At 40.1% G+C, this 18,669-nt stretch overlaps 1 protein-coding gene across 1 annotated transcript; it reads right to left on the bottom strand.

Annotated features, from left to right (window-relative positions):
• Positions 1-5,720: 5,720 nt before the first annotated feature.
• LOC137937499 (protein TRACHEARY ELEMENT DIFFERENTIATION-RELATED 7A-like) lies at positions 5,721-6,188 on the bottom strand. Its single transcript, XM_068782557.1, has one exon. It carries the CDS (start codon positions 6,186-6,188, stop codon positions 5,721-5,723), a length of 468 nt encoding a protein of 155 aa, XP_068638658.1.
• Between the last annotated feature and the right edge of the window lie 12,481 nt (positions 6,189-18,669).

The raw sequence follows: 18,669 nt of genomic DNA, 5'->3' as shown, positions 1-18,669 counted from the left end.
CATGGCTCTTAAATAAATTGAAAAGATATTTTAGTAGAAATACGTTTCTAGAGACTATTAGTGGTTTTTTCAATAAATTTTGAAAAGACATTTTTAATAGAAATATAGGGACCATTAGTACCTCATATTTTTTCAAAATATTTTTCTAATTATAAATTCTTTTAATCATATAATTTTTCAAGTAAGATTTTCTTGCCAAGATGGGTTAGAAAACCATATAGAAAAATTTTGAATAAGTATTTGATAGTTGATGATATAATACTTTGAGCATGAGGCAATTTTCATAGCATTTTTGTGTTTGACATTTTATGTGAGTAAAAATTTATCGATAAGTATAATAATATATTAGATTAATTATTAATTTTTATTTATTTCCTTAGAAAAGGCAATAAGAGGTCCATTTAACTTTCCTAAGAAAAATTTAAAATATTTCTTGTAATTTTCTAGTAAGTCTATAATAGTAATAGGATTTTATTTAAATGATTTATAGTTTTTTTTTTGGATGATTGTAAATTGATAGTGATATTTTATTTAATTTTGTTGTGTTTGATTATTGTATGAAGTTTATTTATAATGTTATGCAGTGTATGGAGTGTTTAGATTATTTTATGGAGTGTATAAACAATTTCATGAAGTGTTTATGGAATGTATAGACAATTTTATGGAGTGTTTATGGAGTGTTTATGCAGGTATTATGTATATTGATTATGCCCAATTTTAAGTAGAGGTCATGCCAAATTTTATACAAGTATTATATATATAGATTATACTCAATTTTAAGTAGAGGTTATGCCCAATATTATACACATATTATATATATAAGTTATGCCCAATTTTATGTAGAGGTCATGCCCAATTTTATGTAAAATGTATGCATAATTTTATATACATTTTATTCGATATATATTTTTTGAAAAGTTTTAAATGTATGTTGAGGCTTGAGCTCGGCTTGAAGCTCGACTCGAACTTGTTAGGCTCGAGCTCGATAACAATTTTATGCTCGGCTCGAAATATTTAAATCAAGCTCGACTCGAACATAAGCAGGTTCAGGCTCGGCTTGGCTCGATGCCACCCCTAGCGCCCATGTAAAACAAGTGAAAGTGAAATCCGATGGTTCACCCTCTGCATTCACTTTCTGTCACCCTCTCTCAACGCTCATTGCATCCCTCTCTCTCGCCGTTGCTTGCCCTCCCTTGCCATTGTGTTGCTTTCCTCTCTTCTTGTTGCCCACTCTCTTAAAATCGAACCCTATCATGAATAATTTTATTTTTATTTATTAATTTAAATTATAATAAAATCTATCTTATTTTTATTAATAAAATATCCTATTTTTTATTTTTTTATATTCATTACTTTTAATACTATCTTAAATTATTAATTTAAGAGTGATAATTAAGGTATTGTAAAAGTAAGAATTTGATAAGTAACTAGACATTATAAAAGTAAACATTTTTGTTTAAGTATTATATATTTTATAAATAATTAAATTAATAATTTTATTTTAACTTGTAATTATTGTATTAATCTAGACTGAACTAAATATTAATTAATATTATATTAATACTTTTAATATTATATTATATTACTAATTTAAAAGTGATAATTAAGATATTGTAAATGTCATAATTTCTAGTCATTATAAAAGTAACCATTTTGTTTAGGTATATTATTTTTTATATTTAATCAAAATAATATTTAATTTTAATTTTGAAATTATTTAGCTTATTTTGTTAAACACAACTATCTTAATAAAATTAAATCTATCAAATTATTTTATGAATAAACTCATTCTCCACTTTCCACTACATTTGTCATTGTGCACACTAACACAAAAAAATATTTTACACTACATTTTCCATTTCCATTGAACACACTAATACGAAAAAATAATTCACTTTCACTTTGACTTTCTATTTCGATTTCACTTTAAAAAGTACTAAAGTGCTCTAACCCATCACGTGAGTTACCATTTAGCACAAAGACCACTAGGGTTGTCACAACCAAACTCGGGATTTGACTCACCCTGGAAACATCTAAGGGCAATATAGGTTAAATTAACCTTGAAACTTATGGCTTTTTAAATATAGATTATGCTAAGTGAAAACTAGATAGACGGTCTACTAGTATTGTTTGCACCTAGGAAGGGCAGCTTCTGATTCCGTGGGATACTGAGACTAACGAGTGCCATACGTGCGCCTCTTTTGAGTTATTACACCTGTTCGTTCTCTGTCCTACGAGATAGTCGAAAAGGAGCTTTGGCATCGCAGCGTCTTCCTTATACTACCTTGACTGTACTGACTGAACTGCTTCACCCATCCTGGATGTAAGAATTTGACTTTTAATTAATAATTTACTTCTAAAGTTTATACGAGTGCGAGGATCTTCCCAATTCCAATTCTTGGCAACCACCCTCAGAGTCCACTCAAAGCCAAACCAATTCTAATTGATTCCTTCAGTTAACGCTCTCTGCAGTTCTCAGTTCACTTCAGGCTTTACGCTTTGCTGAATAAGATAAAAGCAACGTTGTTCTCTGTGGACTCTTTATATCTAAAATAAGACAACCCCAGAAAAAAGCTAGAGGCTTCAGCAGAATCACCACTGGAACAAGCAGCCATTGCCATTACTGAACTCGATGAGATTTCTGCAAATCGGGCCTCGACCTTTGATAGTTGGGGAGAGACCAGCTATTAATTGCATTTCTTCCGAGTTCGGGGTTTTTAGGCTTTTAGCTTTTTATATCGAGATAGCAGATTCCCAATTAATCCTCATTTCCAGTAAAATTTCATGGTTTCGTTTTCCAGTGCATTTGTTCGACGACAAGTAACTTTCCTGTGATAATCCTAATTTAATAGTAAATAAGTAAACGAATCTAATATTATAATTACATTCAAAGAAATCAGAAGGTGACATACCGAAACGTCTTCCAGCCGTTTTTCTTTTTCCTCTATGATTCTCCCCTTCACCTGTTGCTGGCCATCACCTACAACCTCCAATGACTACTCCACAATTATTCAAAAACTAAAGGTCACAAAAAGGAAAAATGACAACACTCCTTGCTGGCGAGAAAATTTGATAATGATCAGTCAGGAATTTCCTGCAACAGTTTTTGGCTTCTACTTACATTCTGACAAAAATCGAGAACCGAACAACTAAACCAGAATAAAACCCAGAAAACACAAGTGCAAGAACATGAGAATCGGCCCTTTACATTTACAGACGGTTGCAGAAGAAAGAGAGGACGGGGGTGAAGGATACTTGTAATAAAAAGGAAACCAAGGCACGAGAGGATTGGGTGGCGGAGGTGCCGGAAAATTGAAGCCATTCGGTTGAGGAGGGACATATGGATACAATGGCGGAGCATACCCCCCAGGCGGAGGCGGAGGATTGTAGCTCCCGGGTACTGAAGACGGAGGCGGCGGACTGTACGACCCAGACGAGGATGGCGGTGGCGGAGGGCAGTTGTTCGTCGCAATGGGCGGCGGCAAGCACGGGTACGCACATTCTGCAGGCGGAGGGGGCGAATAGTACGCCGCTTGGTCAGACACGACCGTGGCCAGAAGTATAACGAGAACGATAAGTGAACGAAGTAGAGGGAGCTCGCTGGCCATATTTGTGGTTAAGAACGACGGAGACGGAGACGGAGACGGAGACGGAGGGAGGAGGAAGAGACGAAAATGGAAAGAGCGCAAATGAGAGACGTCCTCAAGAAAAGAGAGAAAGAACAAACAAGGCACGATCGTTTCGTCTTAAAGCAAAGGTGGAATTATTGAGTTGTTGAACACAATGAAAGTAACGTCCACGTCAAACGGGTGGCCGGTGGGCTACGGAGCGTCGCACGAGTGTCAAAGTCGGCAACTGAAGCTTCCTGCTCGAATGCACGGGGAGTAGTCCGCGAGAGTAGACATAAAGGAAGACCGACTTTGGTAATGCCCAAAAGGATTCTCTGCGGTTTTAATTGTGTAGCTAATCAATTACTGAGAATAAACTCCGAAAGGTACATTATGCCTTATTTTACCAACCCCCCACCGACTCCTATCTCTTACCACAGTTTCCCGGTCACAACTTCAGACAACAAAGACTTTGATCAGACACTAACTACGGCTTTCAACTCTAGTTTATTCTCGCGAAACAAAAATCATAGTTTCTTCAATCTTACATTTCATTTAGAAAGTGCTCCATCTAGATCGACTAGTGATGGAATCCCACCATGTAATCTCTCTAATTTCAGTGTTTCTCAATTCTCCCGTTACGTAACATATGGACTTGATCTGCATCTCTGTGAGCAAGGGAAACGGATCTACGATCACGAGCTTGACTGAGCAATGACCACTTACAGAAGAAGAGGATAAGCATCCGTTGAGACGTCGACGTTGCTGACATAGGGCGTTGGATTGAATAAGAGAACGGATTCCGCACGTAAAAGAAAACGCCAAGGAGCTTTTCCGGGCACACTTTGGCTTCATTTCATCTATGGACCTTATCATCCGGCTTGTGTGTCGGTGGCACTATTTCTTATTCCATTTATGCGTCTTAAAGTCTCATTGTTTTGATGAAAACCCAGGAGCAGTGATAGTTGGCGTTGACGGATAAAGTCCATGAAGGAGGTAACTTCATGGCTTAAATCGTAGGCTGCACCCAGATTTAACCTCTTAGACCTTTTTTACGTAGCGATTTCGGTTGCCGGGCGGCGTGGTCTATAATAAACGCATTATCCCCCCCCCCCCCCCTATATACGGCCTGCCTCACTTGGCATTGTTGGAGACGTCTAGATAGAAGACTAGAAAAGGCACCCTTTTTCCATTATTCTGCCTTTTGAGAGCACATGGGTTTGTGGGCAGTATAGCTCTTTGCCAACTCAATTAGTGAAGGCGACCTTCCCGCACTTACTCCATTCACCCAATCAAGTCAAACAGTTTTAGGAAAATGGTGCTTCACTTCACCTTTATATATTTTATCGACTTGACTTCACCTTCCTCCAACGAAACACCTCAACTCATCTTTCTTTTCCGTACAACCTATCTCTTCGCTTTACAGGAAAGAAACAACCGGCAGCCTCTTGGGCCTTGAGGCGCCGGTGGCTGCAGCTTTCCCATTTCCAGAATTACTATCCGTTTGATATCGAGCTTGAATGAGATCAACGGCCTAGATGATGAATCGACATGAGTAATAGGGTGGGACAACGAGGATAATGATCCCAAAGAAACAGAAAAATTAAATCAAATAGATTATGTCTTCACATACGCTGATCCTTTTCTCGTTTCTAATCAAATGGTCACATCTCGCAAGTTCTTTGGCGATGATGAAGGAGACCATTCAATCATCTACCGCTACTCCCCACCATCCGAGTTCCTTCTCTCCGAACCGTCAGATGGCCGACCGGTTAGCAGTTCTCAGGCGAGTTGCACCTGTTGATTAATCGTGTATTACTATATATTTTTAGTTCTTCTCTTCTTTGCATTGAACGAAGAGGCGGATTCACATGCAGCCTAAGGAAGAGGGCTCACAAGAGAGAGAGAGAAAAAAAAACAAAAACAGGTTAAAAAAAAAAAAAAAAAAGGGAGGAAGAAAGAGGAACTCAATTCTCAAATGCATTATCATTTAAGTCTAGGCAAGGATGTTATTCTGTTAACAAATGACAGGAGATTAACATTAAAAAGATCTGAAATTTAAATTTCCCAACAAACAGAGACTCTCATCTCATCCCTTTGTTGTGGAATTCCCTACAGTCTCCCAATTGCCCACAGGCTTAAGAAGCAACATGTAACAAAAAGAGGAACCTGCTCGACAACGATGTTCCGGCTAGCCGCAGACGGAAAATTTCGGTCGACTGGATACAAGTTCCCCGGCGGACCGAGAACGATATAAGGAGGCGGCTGCGGTGGAGGTGGGCAGTACAGCTTGTTAGGAACAACTGGGGGTGGTGGCGGTGACGACGGTGGAGGTGGTGGTGGATAAATTGGCTCTGGTGGTGGATAAATTGGCTCTGGTGGAGGATAAATTGGCTCTGGTGGAGGCGGCGAAGGCTGAGTACACGACGGTTCGCATTTTACCCCGGAACCAGGACTGGTGGTACCCGATTCATCAAGCGTCCTCGATTGCCGACAATAGATTGGGCTCGCACTCGTCGCAACCACCAGCAGCACTAACAGCAATTTTCGATGAGTCTTCCAATTATTCGCCGGAAACATTTTTTCCTTCTTCGACAGTCGAAACACGCTGGATTAACCGATTCCTCCCCGGCCGGTTGGCAGGATTTAAATGGCTTTTTAGCTCCCTGGACGGTGGTGATCTAGATCTGAATTTCGAGTAAGAAGGAAGAAAGAGGATGATGAATAAAAGAAGAGCAGCGATGAGCCTTCTCTAGGTTTGGTGGTGCATGGAGAATGCAAAAGGGAGAAAAAGTTCCGGGTTAGGTAATTTCGTTTAGACTGGGCAGTGACGACTCTCGTGGTGGTGGGATGGCTTTCCTTATTTCTTTGGTTTCCGTTGTCTCCATTCGTGAAGAGGATGAGCATGTGGATGGCGTAAATGGGTAGACCCTATCTTCTTCCTTTCACACCGTTGATTACCCCAATTAACCTTCTGAAAGATATAATTCAATCTCATTTTGCTTCACTCCGCTTCGTTGTTATCATATAATGATCAAGCGTAAGATATAACGAGACGTAGTTCCCCAAACCACAAGAGAGAGACGCAGGGCCCGCAGTGTCAGCAGCTCGATCTGAGTTATGCAAAACCAAAAGCGCCCCGACAAATCGTCCATTAGTTCATTTTAGTTGATGCGAACACATCATGCACTGAAAAGAAAATTGAAAGTACAAGGTCTGACGAGATTCAGAGGTGTCTGACAGAAGTGCCTCTCATAGATCATTGGCAAAATCAGTGTGGACCAGAAGCCTCTATGTACAGAAATTCCTACAGAAACGTCGCGTAAAGAGAATTTTTGGTGTACGGGGGACTGCCGGAATTGTCGCCAGGCCACGGCGACCATCGCCCACTGGAGATGTGGGACAGAATCCTTATCAAATTCGGGTCATGGTCCATGAAAATGCGACAAACACCCGATCAAGATCAATCGCTCCATCTGTACCAGAAAAAGGACGATCAGTCACTTCGATCGAGCAGGAGACGACGGATCATCCAATTGGTATTTCGGTTATTAAAAACTGATAATAGGGTATTTGAGAAAAGCGTCGGTGAGTTGCGTAAGAGACAGAGACGGAAGACCTGCCGATGTGAGAAGGGACAAAATACGAGGAATCGAAATCCTCCACGAGGCCATATGCACAGAGTTGAAGAGACGAAATGCACCGGCCGGCCTCGAAGGATCTCGTGTTTTCTTCCCACTATTGATCAACACAGGCTGCATTATTATTTGGGGCTGTAAATGGACCATAAAAACACTGCATTTAACCGAATGGGTTCATGGTTTGATGTGATTAAAATTCCTTCCAAGTCAATTCTTTAACATCACTGCTCGTTACCAAACTTGGGTACGATTTTGGATTACGATTGGCAAGCCGCCTGGTAGGTTCAACAAAAGAGTGGGCCTCCTGTTTGTTGGAACGAGTGTGAAATCCAAAAAGACCGAGACGACGGGTCAGATAAAAAATTCATTTCTTTTGCGCCGGAAAGCCCCTTTCTTTTCGATCCATTTTTCTATGGGTAGTGAACTCACCTCAGCGATTCGAAAGCAACTTTTGGCTAAAGTCTCGGGTTTTAGGCCGAAGCCTCTGGGTTGGGTTGTAATTCAGTGCCACGTCACTAAAATATTCAGCACCTTCAGGGTTTTCAGAATGAAGATCCTTTAACTAAATCGTGACATATTTCGTTCAAATCTAGACCCACAAACTACTTAAACACCATGAATGTTAGAACCTGGAATGACAAAGAGCCGTTGAGCTCTGTTGTCGGGAAGGCACAGTCGAGAAGACAAAAACGGGAGAGAAAATAATTTTATCATTCATATCTTTTACAGGATACAGACGGGGTTTTAAAAAATAAGGGGCAAAATAGTAAAATACAGTCATTACATAAAAATGAATTAATAAAATAATTAAATAAGTAAATACATTCTAATACTCCCCCTCAAGGTGGCTTATAAATGTCCTTGACAACCATCTTGGACAACAAAGAAAAAAGGTGAGTAGAGGGAAGAGGTTTAGTGAATATGTCAGCTAACTAGTATGGAGAACAAATGGGAAGTAACTTGAGGACGCCCGAAGTAACCCGTTCACGAACAAAATGGCAATCGATCTCAATATGTTTGGTACGCTCATGAAATGTAGGGTTAGAAGCAATATGTATCGTAACTTGATTGTCACAGTATAGCAATGCAGGAGAGTCGACTTTGACGTGAAAATCTTGAAGCAGTTACTGTAACCAAATAAGTTCACTGGCAGTTGAAGAAAATGCTCTATATTCAGCTTCGGCGGAGGAGCGAGAGACGGTGGTCTGTTTTTTGGCCTTCCAAGAGACCAAAGAATCACCAATGAAGATGCAAAAGCTTGTAGTAGATCGGCGAGAATCAAGGCATGATCCCCAATCAGCATTAGAGTACGCGTGTACCTGTAAGGAAGAGGTAGAAGAAAACAACAAACCTTGACCAGGACTGGTCTTGAGATAACGAAGTAGGTGATGTACTGCCTGGAGATGAGGAAGGCGGGGTTGGGCCACAAATTGAGTGAGCTTGTGAACGGAAAAAGTAATATCGGGACGAGATAAAGTGAGGTAAAGTAGTTTCCCAACAAGCCGCCGATAGTGGGTTATATCAGGAAGCAGGTCACCGTCAGTGGCAGTTAAATGTAGCTTGGGATCCATGGGAACACGAGTAGGTTTACAAGCTAGGTAACCTGAGTCTTCAAGTAATTGTAAGGTGTAATGGCGTTGAGAAAACACAATACCGGCCTTGGAGTGAGCAATTTCAAGACCAAGGAAGTGCTTAAGACAACTAAGATCCTTGAGCTTGAACTGAGTATGCAGAAAATGTTTGAGCTCAGCAATAACACTAGAGGAAGGACCAGTTAGGATGATATCATCCACATAAACCAATAGTGCAACAAAGGAGGAACCATGACCTTTGGTGAAGAGAGAGTAATCAGATTTCGATTGGAGAAAGCCAAAATTGATTAAAACATGAGAAAATTTGGAATACCATTGCCGCGAAGTTTGTTTGAGGCCATAAAGGGACTTGTGAAGCTTGCAAACGAGTTTGGTGGAAGAGGGAGAGGACTCCCCCTGTCGAAGGTAGCCAAGAGGAAGATCCATATAGATTTCTTCAAAAAGATCACCATGTAAAAAGGCGTTGTTGACATCAAGCTGAGCGAAATGCCAACCGTGGGAAGCAGCAAAGGCAACAAGAACCTTCACAGTGACTAATTTGGCCACTGGAGAGAAAGTGTCAACAAAGTCCAAACCCTCTTGTTGGGTGTAGCCTTTAGCTACCAAACGAGCCTTATATCGCTCAATAGAACCATCAAAATTAAGTTTGATTTTATAGACCCATTTGCATCCAATGGTATGTTTATCAGGAGGTAGAGGAGTGACGGTCCAGGTATTGTTGGCTTCCAGGGCGGCCAACTCATCATGCATAGCCAACCTCCAGTCAGGACATTTCACTGCTTGGTGATAGTACTGAGGTTCAACTTGAGAAGATAGGTTGAGCACAAAATTTCTGTGCGAATCAGAAAGGGCATGGTAAGAAATGGAATTAGAGATTGGATAAGACGTACGGGGTGAAGCAGAGGATGAAGAACCAGTAATTAAATTACAGTGATAATCCTGCAGGTAATGAGGTGGATGAGTCGCCCTAGTAGATGTTCGAAGAGGAGCAACAGAGGAGGAGGAAGGAACAAGTGTGGGAAGAGTAGGAGGTGGGGAATCATCAACTGGAACACCAGAAATAACTGGTGAATCATGAATAGGGGAAGAATCAAGGTCAGGAAAAGGCGGAGCGTGGAGGGAGGAATGAGGCAGAACAAAATCAGGATAGGGGTCAGTAAGTTGAGCTGAACTGGTAATAGTATGAAAAGGGAAAACTTCTTCATGGAACATGACATCTCTTGAAAGAAAAACTTGGTGAGTCTCAACATCATAGAATTTATAACCTTTCACACCAGTTGGATAACCAAGGAAAACACAAACCTGAGCACGTGGGTGGAACTTGGGGGGCGATGAGCAGCTAAGGTGGAAACGAAAGCTAAACAGCCAAAAACACAAAAGATGGAATAATCAGGAGAGTGGTTATAGAGCAAATGAAAGGGTGTTGTGTCGCAAGAGGGGAGAAGGAGTTCTATTAATCAAGAAAGCCGCAATAAGAATACACTCAGTCCAAAAAGAGACGAAAATACATGATTGAAAAAACAATGACCGAGCCACATTCAAAAGGTGTTGATGTTTTCTTTCAGCAACTGAGTTTTGTTGAGGCCGTTCAACACATGAAAATTGGTGCAAAACGCCGTGAGCGTGAAAAAAATCAACAAAAGATAACTCAGGTGCATTATCAGATCGAAAAATTTTGATTTTGGCATTAAACTGCGTAGAAACCATATTAAAAAAACGCGGTGTCACAGAAATAACATCAGATTTAGTCTTCAATAGATAAATCCAAGTAAATCGAGTACAATCATCAACAAGAGTTAAGAAAAAACGATGACCAGTATAAGAGACAGTTTGATATGGTCCCCAAATATCACAGTGCACAAGATCAAAAGGAAATTTTGATAAATGATTATGGGATTCAAAAGATAGTCTACGTTATTTAGCAAGAGGACAAATATAACAAGGATCTGCTTTGTATAATCTAGTTACATCACAGTGTAACTGATCCTTCAAAAAATCAAGTCGCTTGAAAGAAATATGTCCTAGCCTATTATGCCAAACATGGGTAGACACATTGCTAACAAAAACATGAGAAGCAGAAGACAAATTTTGAGCACAGAGGACATAGAGATCTTGGACTTTGTCACCCTTGCCAATCGTCTACTGGGTGGAGAGATCCTGGATAACAGAACAATCAGGAAAGAAACTTACTGTAAGGCCAGAAGCAGTAACTAAAGCACTAATAGAGATTAAGTTGAATTTGAATTGAGGAACAAATAATACGTCTTTAAGTATAAGGTGAGAATATAATTTAATATCACCAGCAAAACAGACCAAAAGATGAGAATTATCTGGCAAAGTAACGGTAGTATGAGGGATATCATGCAAGGAGATAAAAACATGAGTTTGAGAGCAAATATGTCGAGTAGCTCCGGAGTCGACAATCCAGAATGGAGTGGAAGAACTTAGAGGACGTAAGGATACAGAAAAACAAGTATCTACCAAGCAGCTGGATGTAGAAGAGTCTGGAGCAGTGGTGACCGTTGTTGAGTTACTCAGTTGTGTAGAAAGCATGGATATGAGCTGCTGACATTGAGTGGGGTCCAGATACTGAATAAAACCCCCGACAAAAGAAGAACCAGGGCGAGCATCAGCAAGGGAAACTTGATGAACAGCAGCAGGAGAATTTTGCTTGGTGTTGAATGTAGATCCAGATGGATAGCCATGGAGCTTGAAGCAATGAGAGATGGTATGACCAGGAGTCTTGCAGTGGGTACAGTAATACTTGTCTTTGTTTTGATTCCGAGGAGCACTGGAATTCTGAGTCCGGGAAGTATGGCAAGGCGGATGGCGGGGAGCATTGTAACCTCTGTCATTGTTGTTCCCAGGTTTACTAACCTCTTTCTTTTCAGATTTAACCGCAAACGCCATTGTGTCAGTGGGAGCATTCGAACCCAAGGCATGAGTAGTCCGTCGTTGTTGTTCCTCTTGGACAACCAGAGAAAAAACACGATTAAGAGGGGGCATCGGATCTATGAGGAGCAACTGACCACGAACAAGGGAGAAAGAGTCGTCAAGGCCCATTAAGAATGACATGATATACTCCATATGGTTGTGATCATTAAGATTTGTAATGTTACCGCAAGAGCATTTCCCACAAGAACAATGAGAACGGTAGTTGCGCAGGTCTTCCCAAATGGTTTTCAATTTGGTAAAATAAGTACTAACTGAATCCTTGTCTTGACGCAAGTTCATCAATTCCAGTTTAAGCTAAAAAATATGAGGGCCATTCCGCTGTTGAAAACGATCTCGAAGATCGAGCCAAATTTCTCGAGCAGAGGCAGCAAAAATAACACTCGCAGAGAGTTCCTTGGAGACGGAATTTAAGATCCAAGAGATAACCATATTGTTATTCCGGGTCTAGGAGTTGAGCAGAATAGGATCAACACTTGGAGGTTCAAGGATGGAACCATCGACAAAACCTACTTTGTTCTTCACGGATAAGGCGATCAACATCGCACAGCTCCAACTGGTGTAATTTTCACCGGTAAGCAGCTGGGAGACAAGGACTTGCCCGGGGCTGTCCGAGTGGTGAATATAGTACGGATTCGATGATTCGTGAAAAACTGAACGAGCCGAACTGGCACGTAAACCAGAATCCGAAGATGAATAAGTCTCCATGGAGCACTGACCACTAAGGCAGCTCCAATTTTTTTTATTTTTTATTTATTTTAACCAGATTTGCCACCAAAGCTCTCCAAAAGAAATCAAATCCATTTCCCCGACCTCAAAATCCAACAGCGAGCTCGAAAAAAATTTCGAGCAGAAATAATCCACAGAAAATACCCAAAGTAGCCACTACCCTCGAGATTTTTAAACCAACGGACAATCATCACCTCTCGGCCAACCAGAGAAGGCCAGAGAAATCCAACCAACGCGACCCTCTCGGCCAAGGAAAACGCCCAAAAACCAGAGAACGAACGCAGCAAACAAACCCAACCTCTCGGCAACAGAATCCAGTGGAAAAATAAATGGGTAACGGAAGCTAACCTCTTTGCCGGGAATAACCAACGGAATCAAGACGCCGGAAACACCAAAAGAGCCTCCCAATAGCTTGAATTGCAGAGTCCCTTCTGAACAGAGGACGGAAACCCCTTTGTCGGAAATAATGGCGAAACCGCCAGAAAAAATAGCCGAAAGAGGAAAGAAGAATCGTTGTCCGAAAGAGAATAAAAAATTGCGGACCATCCGCTCTGATACCATGTTAGAACCTCGAATGACAAAGAGCCGTTGAGCTCTGTCGTCGGGAAGGCACAGTCGAGAAGACGAAAATGGGAGAGAAAATAATTTTATCATTCATATCATTTATAGGATACAGACGGGGTTTTAAAGAATAAGGGGCAAAATAGTAAAATACAGTCATTACATAAAAATGAATTAATGAAATAATTAAATAAGTAAATACATTCTAATAATGAACTTGACAAGTTCTTCAATACAACATAACATAAGCTCTTTCATCGACTGGTACGGAGGCATTTGTGCCAGACCTTGGAGCGCAATTATGATGGATCATTTCATTCATGAAGGGCGTAAGAGTAATTCAGGCAGCAACAACAGCAACTCCCCTAAATTTTGAGAGTAACGATGTCGTAGTCCAGTAGAAGTCTGAGCAGACAAATTCAATTTTCTACTGCATCTTCACTGCTCATGGGTTGTAATGGAGAGTGACTCTAGGCTGTCAGTAATCGCTTTGAATGGGAAAACTTAGTTGGGTTGGGTGCAAGATTGGCAACGGTTGATGAATTGTTTTATCAAAATCTTGAGTGCAGCGTTCTCGTAGGAAGGCAGATAAGGTAGCAGAGGTTCTTAAAATTTTCAAGTACGATTGGACAGATGCTATTCAGTCTAAACCTCTTCGGTTGTAACAAAGAGTACTCTCTCTAACCAAACATTCCATTCTTCTACTCGAAGGTCCCGAGCATCCGATTCTTTGGAAGCATTTCAAAAGAAAAAAACAACGAGTCACAGGGTCAGAACGAAAAAGAAAAAGAAAAACTATACCGAAAGTTGCATTTTCTATTTATTCTCAAACAATGTTACACGCGTTTGGATTCTTGTCACTGAATATAGTAGTAAGGTTACCACCGTCGGCGTCAAGTTTGCATATGCCCTGGAGAAGCGCAGAGGAATGGTGCACCTTCTTGTGGCTACAGAGTGGACCAGAGCCTGGGGAGCCAGAGCTACTACGATTGTCGTAAGACCTACTTGAGGGAATCTCGTAATGACCATCGAATTTTGGCGAGACGGTGGCTTCATAGATGGTCACTATCTGCATACTCGAGGAGTTCCCCACGTAGACGAGGTTGTAGCCGGGCATTATTCGCTTTATGATCTTATCTTGTGATTTTTTTCTCCCTGGAATGCAACGATCTACGCCTCTTCGCCTTCACTGATAGATAGAATTTGTGATGTTGTAATCTTTGCACTCTTTCTTAGAGAAGCCAGAGTGAGAAAAATCAATCTATATAGTCCATCAGAATGCGATTACAATGAAAGAAAACCAGCTGGCATAACTGAAATACAGCTAATAGAAGTTCTAGAAGCAGACAGTTATAACAAACTAATAACAATTAACCTAATAGTAACAAGTTGGCTTCATTACATGAGTGTTATAACTGACTCCTCTGTCTTTGACTTATCATCCCCCCTCAAGTGAAAAGGTCTTGGAGCTATACAAAGTTGAGATTTGAGGGACAAGAACCTTGAACTTGTAAGATGCTTAGTCAACATATCTGTTGGTTGCTCTGCAGTAGGAATAAATTGCAACAATATCTTTCCTCTTATGACTTGATCACGTATGAAATGAAGGTCTATTTCTATATATTTTGTTCGGGCATGAAACACTGGATTCTTGGCCATATGGTAAGCACTGATATTATCATACCAGAGCAGAGGTATAGCAGGTATGGGCACACATAGCTCATGCAATAAAGCTTGCATCCATACAATCTCAGCAATTGCAAAAGCAAGACCTCGATACTCAGATTTTGCACTACTGCGAGAGACTATTTTTTGTTTGGTAGAAGACCAAGAGACTAAGTTATCCCCTAGATAAACCAGATACCCACTTGAGCTTCGCCTATCATCAGGTTGAGTACCCCAATCTGCATCTGTGAAGCCTTATATTGTCAAGTTACTGGAAGGACTTAACAGAAGCCCATCTTGGATTGTTCCTCATAGATATCGAAGTATTCTTTTGACTGAGAGCCAGTGAGTTGTGGTTGGTTGCTGCATAAATTGGCATGCCTTATTGACAGCAAAAGCTATATCAAGCCTTGTCAAGATAACATACTGAAGTGCCCCTACTACACTCCGATATTGAGTAACCTCTGCCATAGGATCACCATCAAATTTAGACAAGTTCTGCCCAACCACTGCACTTGTTTTTGCTGGTTTTGGTATCAAACATTTCAGTTCTATGAAGCAGATCTGAAATGTATTTGGTTTGGCTCAAATGCATAGATCCTTCATTGTAAGACACCTCTATACCAAGGAAGTATGAAAGTTGACCCAAGTCTCTTAAGGCAAAAACAGAATCAAGTTGAGCTATAAGAGAAAAAATATGTGTTGAGGAGCTACCTGTGATTATGATATCATCAACATAGACAAGTACTATCAAAGTAGTAGCCTTACCAAAATGTAGAAACATAGAACTATCAGTCTGAGAATTGCTGAATCCCCACTGTAGAAGAGCAGAACTGAGTCTTTGAAACCAAGCCCGTGGTACTTGTTTCAAACCATATAAAGCCTTCTTCAATCTACACACTTTGTTAGGAAATTGTGAGTCTAAGAATCCAGGAGGTTGAGACATATAGACTTGCTCTTCTAACTCACCATTTAAAAAAGCATTGTGAACATCAAGCTGACGAATTTCCCACTTGAAACTGAGAGCAACAATTAGTATGATGCGAATAGTTGCATCCTTAACTACTGGACTAAAAGTCTCAAAATAGTCCAAACCATGAGTCTGATTATAACCTTTGGTCACAAGCCTGGCTTTATACCTCTCTATACTCCCATATGGCTTATGTTTCAATTTATACACCCACTTATAGCCTATCACATTGACATCAGATGGTTGATCAACAAGATCCCAAGTATTGGTTCGATGAAGAGCAACAATCTCCATTTCCATAGCTTTAGTCCAGTTTAGATCTTTGAAGGATTGTTTGAGAGTGGATGGTTCAGAAATTTTTATGGCAGAGGGATCAAGAATAGTCTTTTTCTTGGTTATACCACGTATCCACCTTGTTGTCATTCGTGGAGCAGGAGGAGAAGGAGGTGCCTAAGTTTCGTGTATGGATTCAGGAACTAGAGACAGGAGGAGTTGTTGGTGAATCCATAAGAGCAGTAGGGTCAGAATGTTCATTCGGGGAAAGAGACCGAGATACTATAAAATAATTACTGCCATTTGAACAAGGATTAGAAGAAGTAGAGGAAAGTATAATGGCTGGAGTGAAACATTCTGCTGGAGGAGCAATGGATGGGGAAGAATGTTGAGGTTGAGCTAAGGGAAATTGTATTTTATCAAAGACCACATGTGGTGTCACATACACTCTTCCAGTCAGATAATCAAGACACAAAAACCCTTTGTGATTGAAGCTATAGCCAATAAACAGACACTTAACAGATCTGAACTGCAATTTATGATTGTTGTATGGACGAATAAAAGGATAGTAAAGACAGCCAAACACTCAAAAAGACTTATAATCTGGAATTCTGTTAAAAAGAGTGAAATAGGGAGAATCATACTTGAGAACCTTGTTGGGCATTCTATTGAAGAGAAAAGTAGCTGTCTGAAAAGCATACTGCCAGAATTTCATTGGCAAAGAAGCATGTGCTAACAAGGCCAACCAAGTCTCAACCATGTGCCTGTGCTTCCTCCCAACTCTACCATTTTGAGATGAGTTGTAAGGACAAGTAAAACGATGGAGTATACCAGATTGTTGAAGAAAAGACTGGAAAGATCTGAATTCACCACCATTATCATATTGTAAACACTTAATTTTTACATCAAATTGATTCTCTATTTGAAGTTTGAACTGCTTAAAGGTAGGAAGAGCTTGGTATTTTGTATGCAAAGGATAAAATCACGTGTACCGTGAATAGTCATCTACAAATAAGATGAAGAATTTTGCACCAAAAGTAGACTTGATTGAGGCAGTTCCCCAAATGTCTGTATGAACAAGTTCCAATGGTTTAGATGCACGAGAAAAAAAGAGATGAGTTGGTAGTCGATGGCTTTTGGCAAACTGACAAGAAGAACAAACAGTAGCTTTATATTTTCCACAAGAAACATTATAATGATTCATAATTCTGTTGATAATGTCAAAGGTAGCATGGCCTAGTCTATGATGTCATAACTCTATTTTATTATCAACAGTACCAGAATTAGGAGAAGAAAAAATAGCAGTAGCAGTAACACCAACATAAGCCAACTTCTTGTTGTTGAACACTAGAAATTTGTAAAGACTATTCTCAAGTTTGCCTTGAGCAAGCACCTTCTTCGTATGAAGATCCTTCACAAATAAACTATTAGACTGAAACTCAATTAAGGCATTATTATTTGAGCAGAACTTAGCCACACTAATTAAGTTTACTGAGATAAAAGGAACATGAAACACCTTTTTGAGTTGGAAAGTGTGTGTGTTACAAACTAATCTTTTGAAACCAGTATTCGAAATGAAAAGATGCTTACCATTACTAATTGTGACCTTTTCCGTCCCAGTGTATGGTGTAGCATTGGCTAAATTTCCCATGTTCTAAGTCAAATGATGACTTGCGCCAGAATCAAGATACCAATTGTCATCTGCAAGGTTGTTAGAAGAGGCAATCATAACAGGTATAGTATTTTGATTACCAGCATTTGACGAAGAAGTAGAAGTGTCCTGAGTGCCTTGAAAAAATATGTCAAATCTGTGGTAACAGACCTAAACTGTGTGACCAAATTTACCACATAACTGGCATTGAAGCTTCTCAGTGAAGCTTGAGTTGTGCTCGCCATTCTGTCCAGATCTACCCCATGACCACGACCTTTGTAATGATAGTTGTTGGTATTTGGAGGATAGCCTTGTCGACAACCTCCATTAAATTTCCTTCCACCACCTCTGTTATTAGAGGAAGAGGCATAATTGGCAGACATAGTTGAGATTTGTTCAATTGAGCTTTGTTGCTCAAGACACTGTTCAAAAGCTAGCAGCATACTGTGTACAGCTTCAAGAGAGATCTTATCATCTCTAATGGTAATTGCAGTAACAACAACATTATAGTCAGATCCAAGGCCTCCAAGGAGATTCATAACCTGATCTTATTCTAAAATAGGTTCTCCAATAGCTGCTAGATTATCTCCAGCTGCTTTGATTTTCATTATGTAGTCTATCATAGACAGTGAGCCTTTTTTCATTGATTATAACTCTAAACGTAGTTGCATTATTCTAGATTTTGAAGAAGATGAGAAGGTTTTCTCTAAGGTATTCCATGCCGAGTGAGAGGATTTTAGCCTATGATCTGTGCCATGATAACTGGTGTGAGTGACGAGTAGATCCAGCTGAGGATTGTTCGATCTTGTCTCCTCCAAGCAATAAAATCTGGATTGAGTTGTCCTGAACTTAATTCTTCCTTTGGACAGATAGAAGTTCTATCTATGAAATCCTCAAAACCATTAGCAAAAACAACATTATCAATATGAGATTTCCACAAGATGTAATTCGTTCGATCAAGTTTCACAGGCAAAGTGTGATTGAGCATCTGATAAGAAGGAATGGACAACATTGGTAAGCTTTGTCC

Source organism: Aristolochia californica, unplaced genomic scaffold (genome assembly GCF_029961685.1).
Source record: "Aristolochia californica isolate CCGP_79_NKW_82.1479 unplaced genomic scaffold, dmAriCali1.0.hap1 SCAF_7, whole genome shotgun sequence".
NCBI lineage: Eukaryota > Viridiplantae > Streptophyta > Magnoliopsida > Piperales > Aristolochiaceae > Aristolochia > Aristolochia californica.
This window is presented reverse-complemented; position numbering and strand designations above follow the sequence as displayed.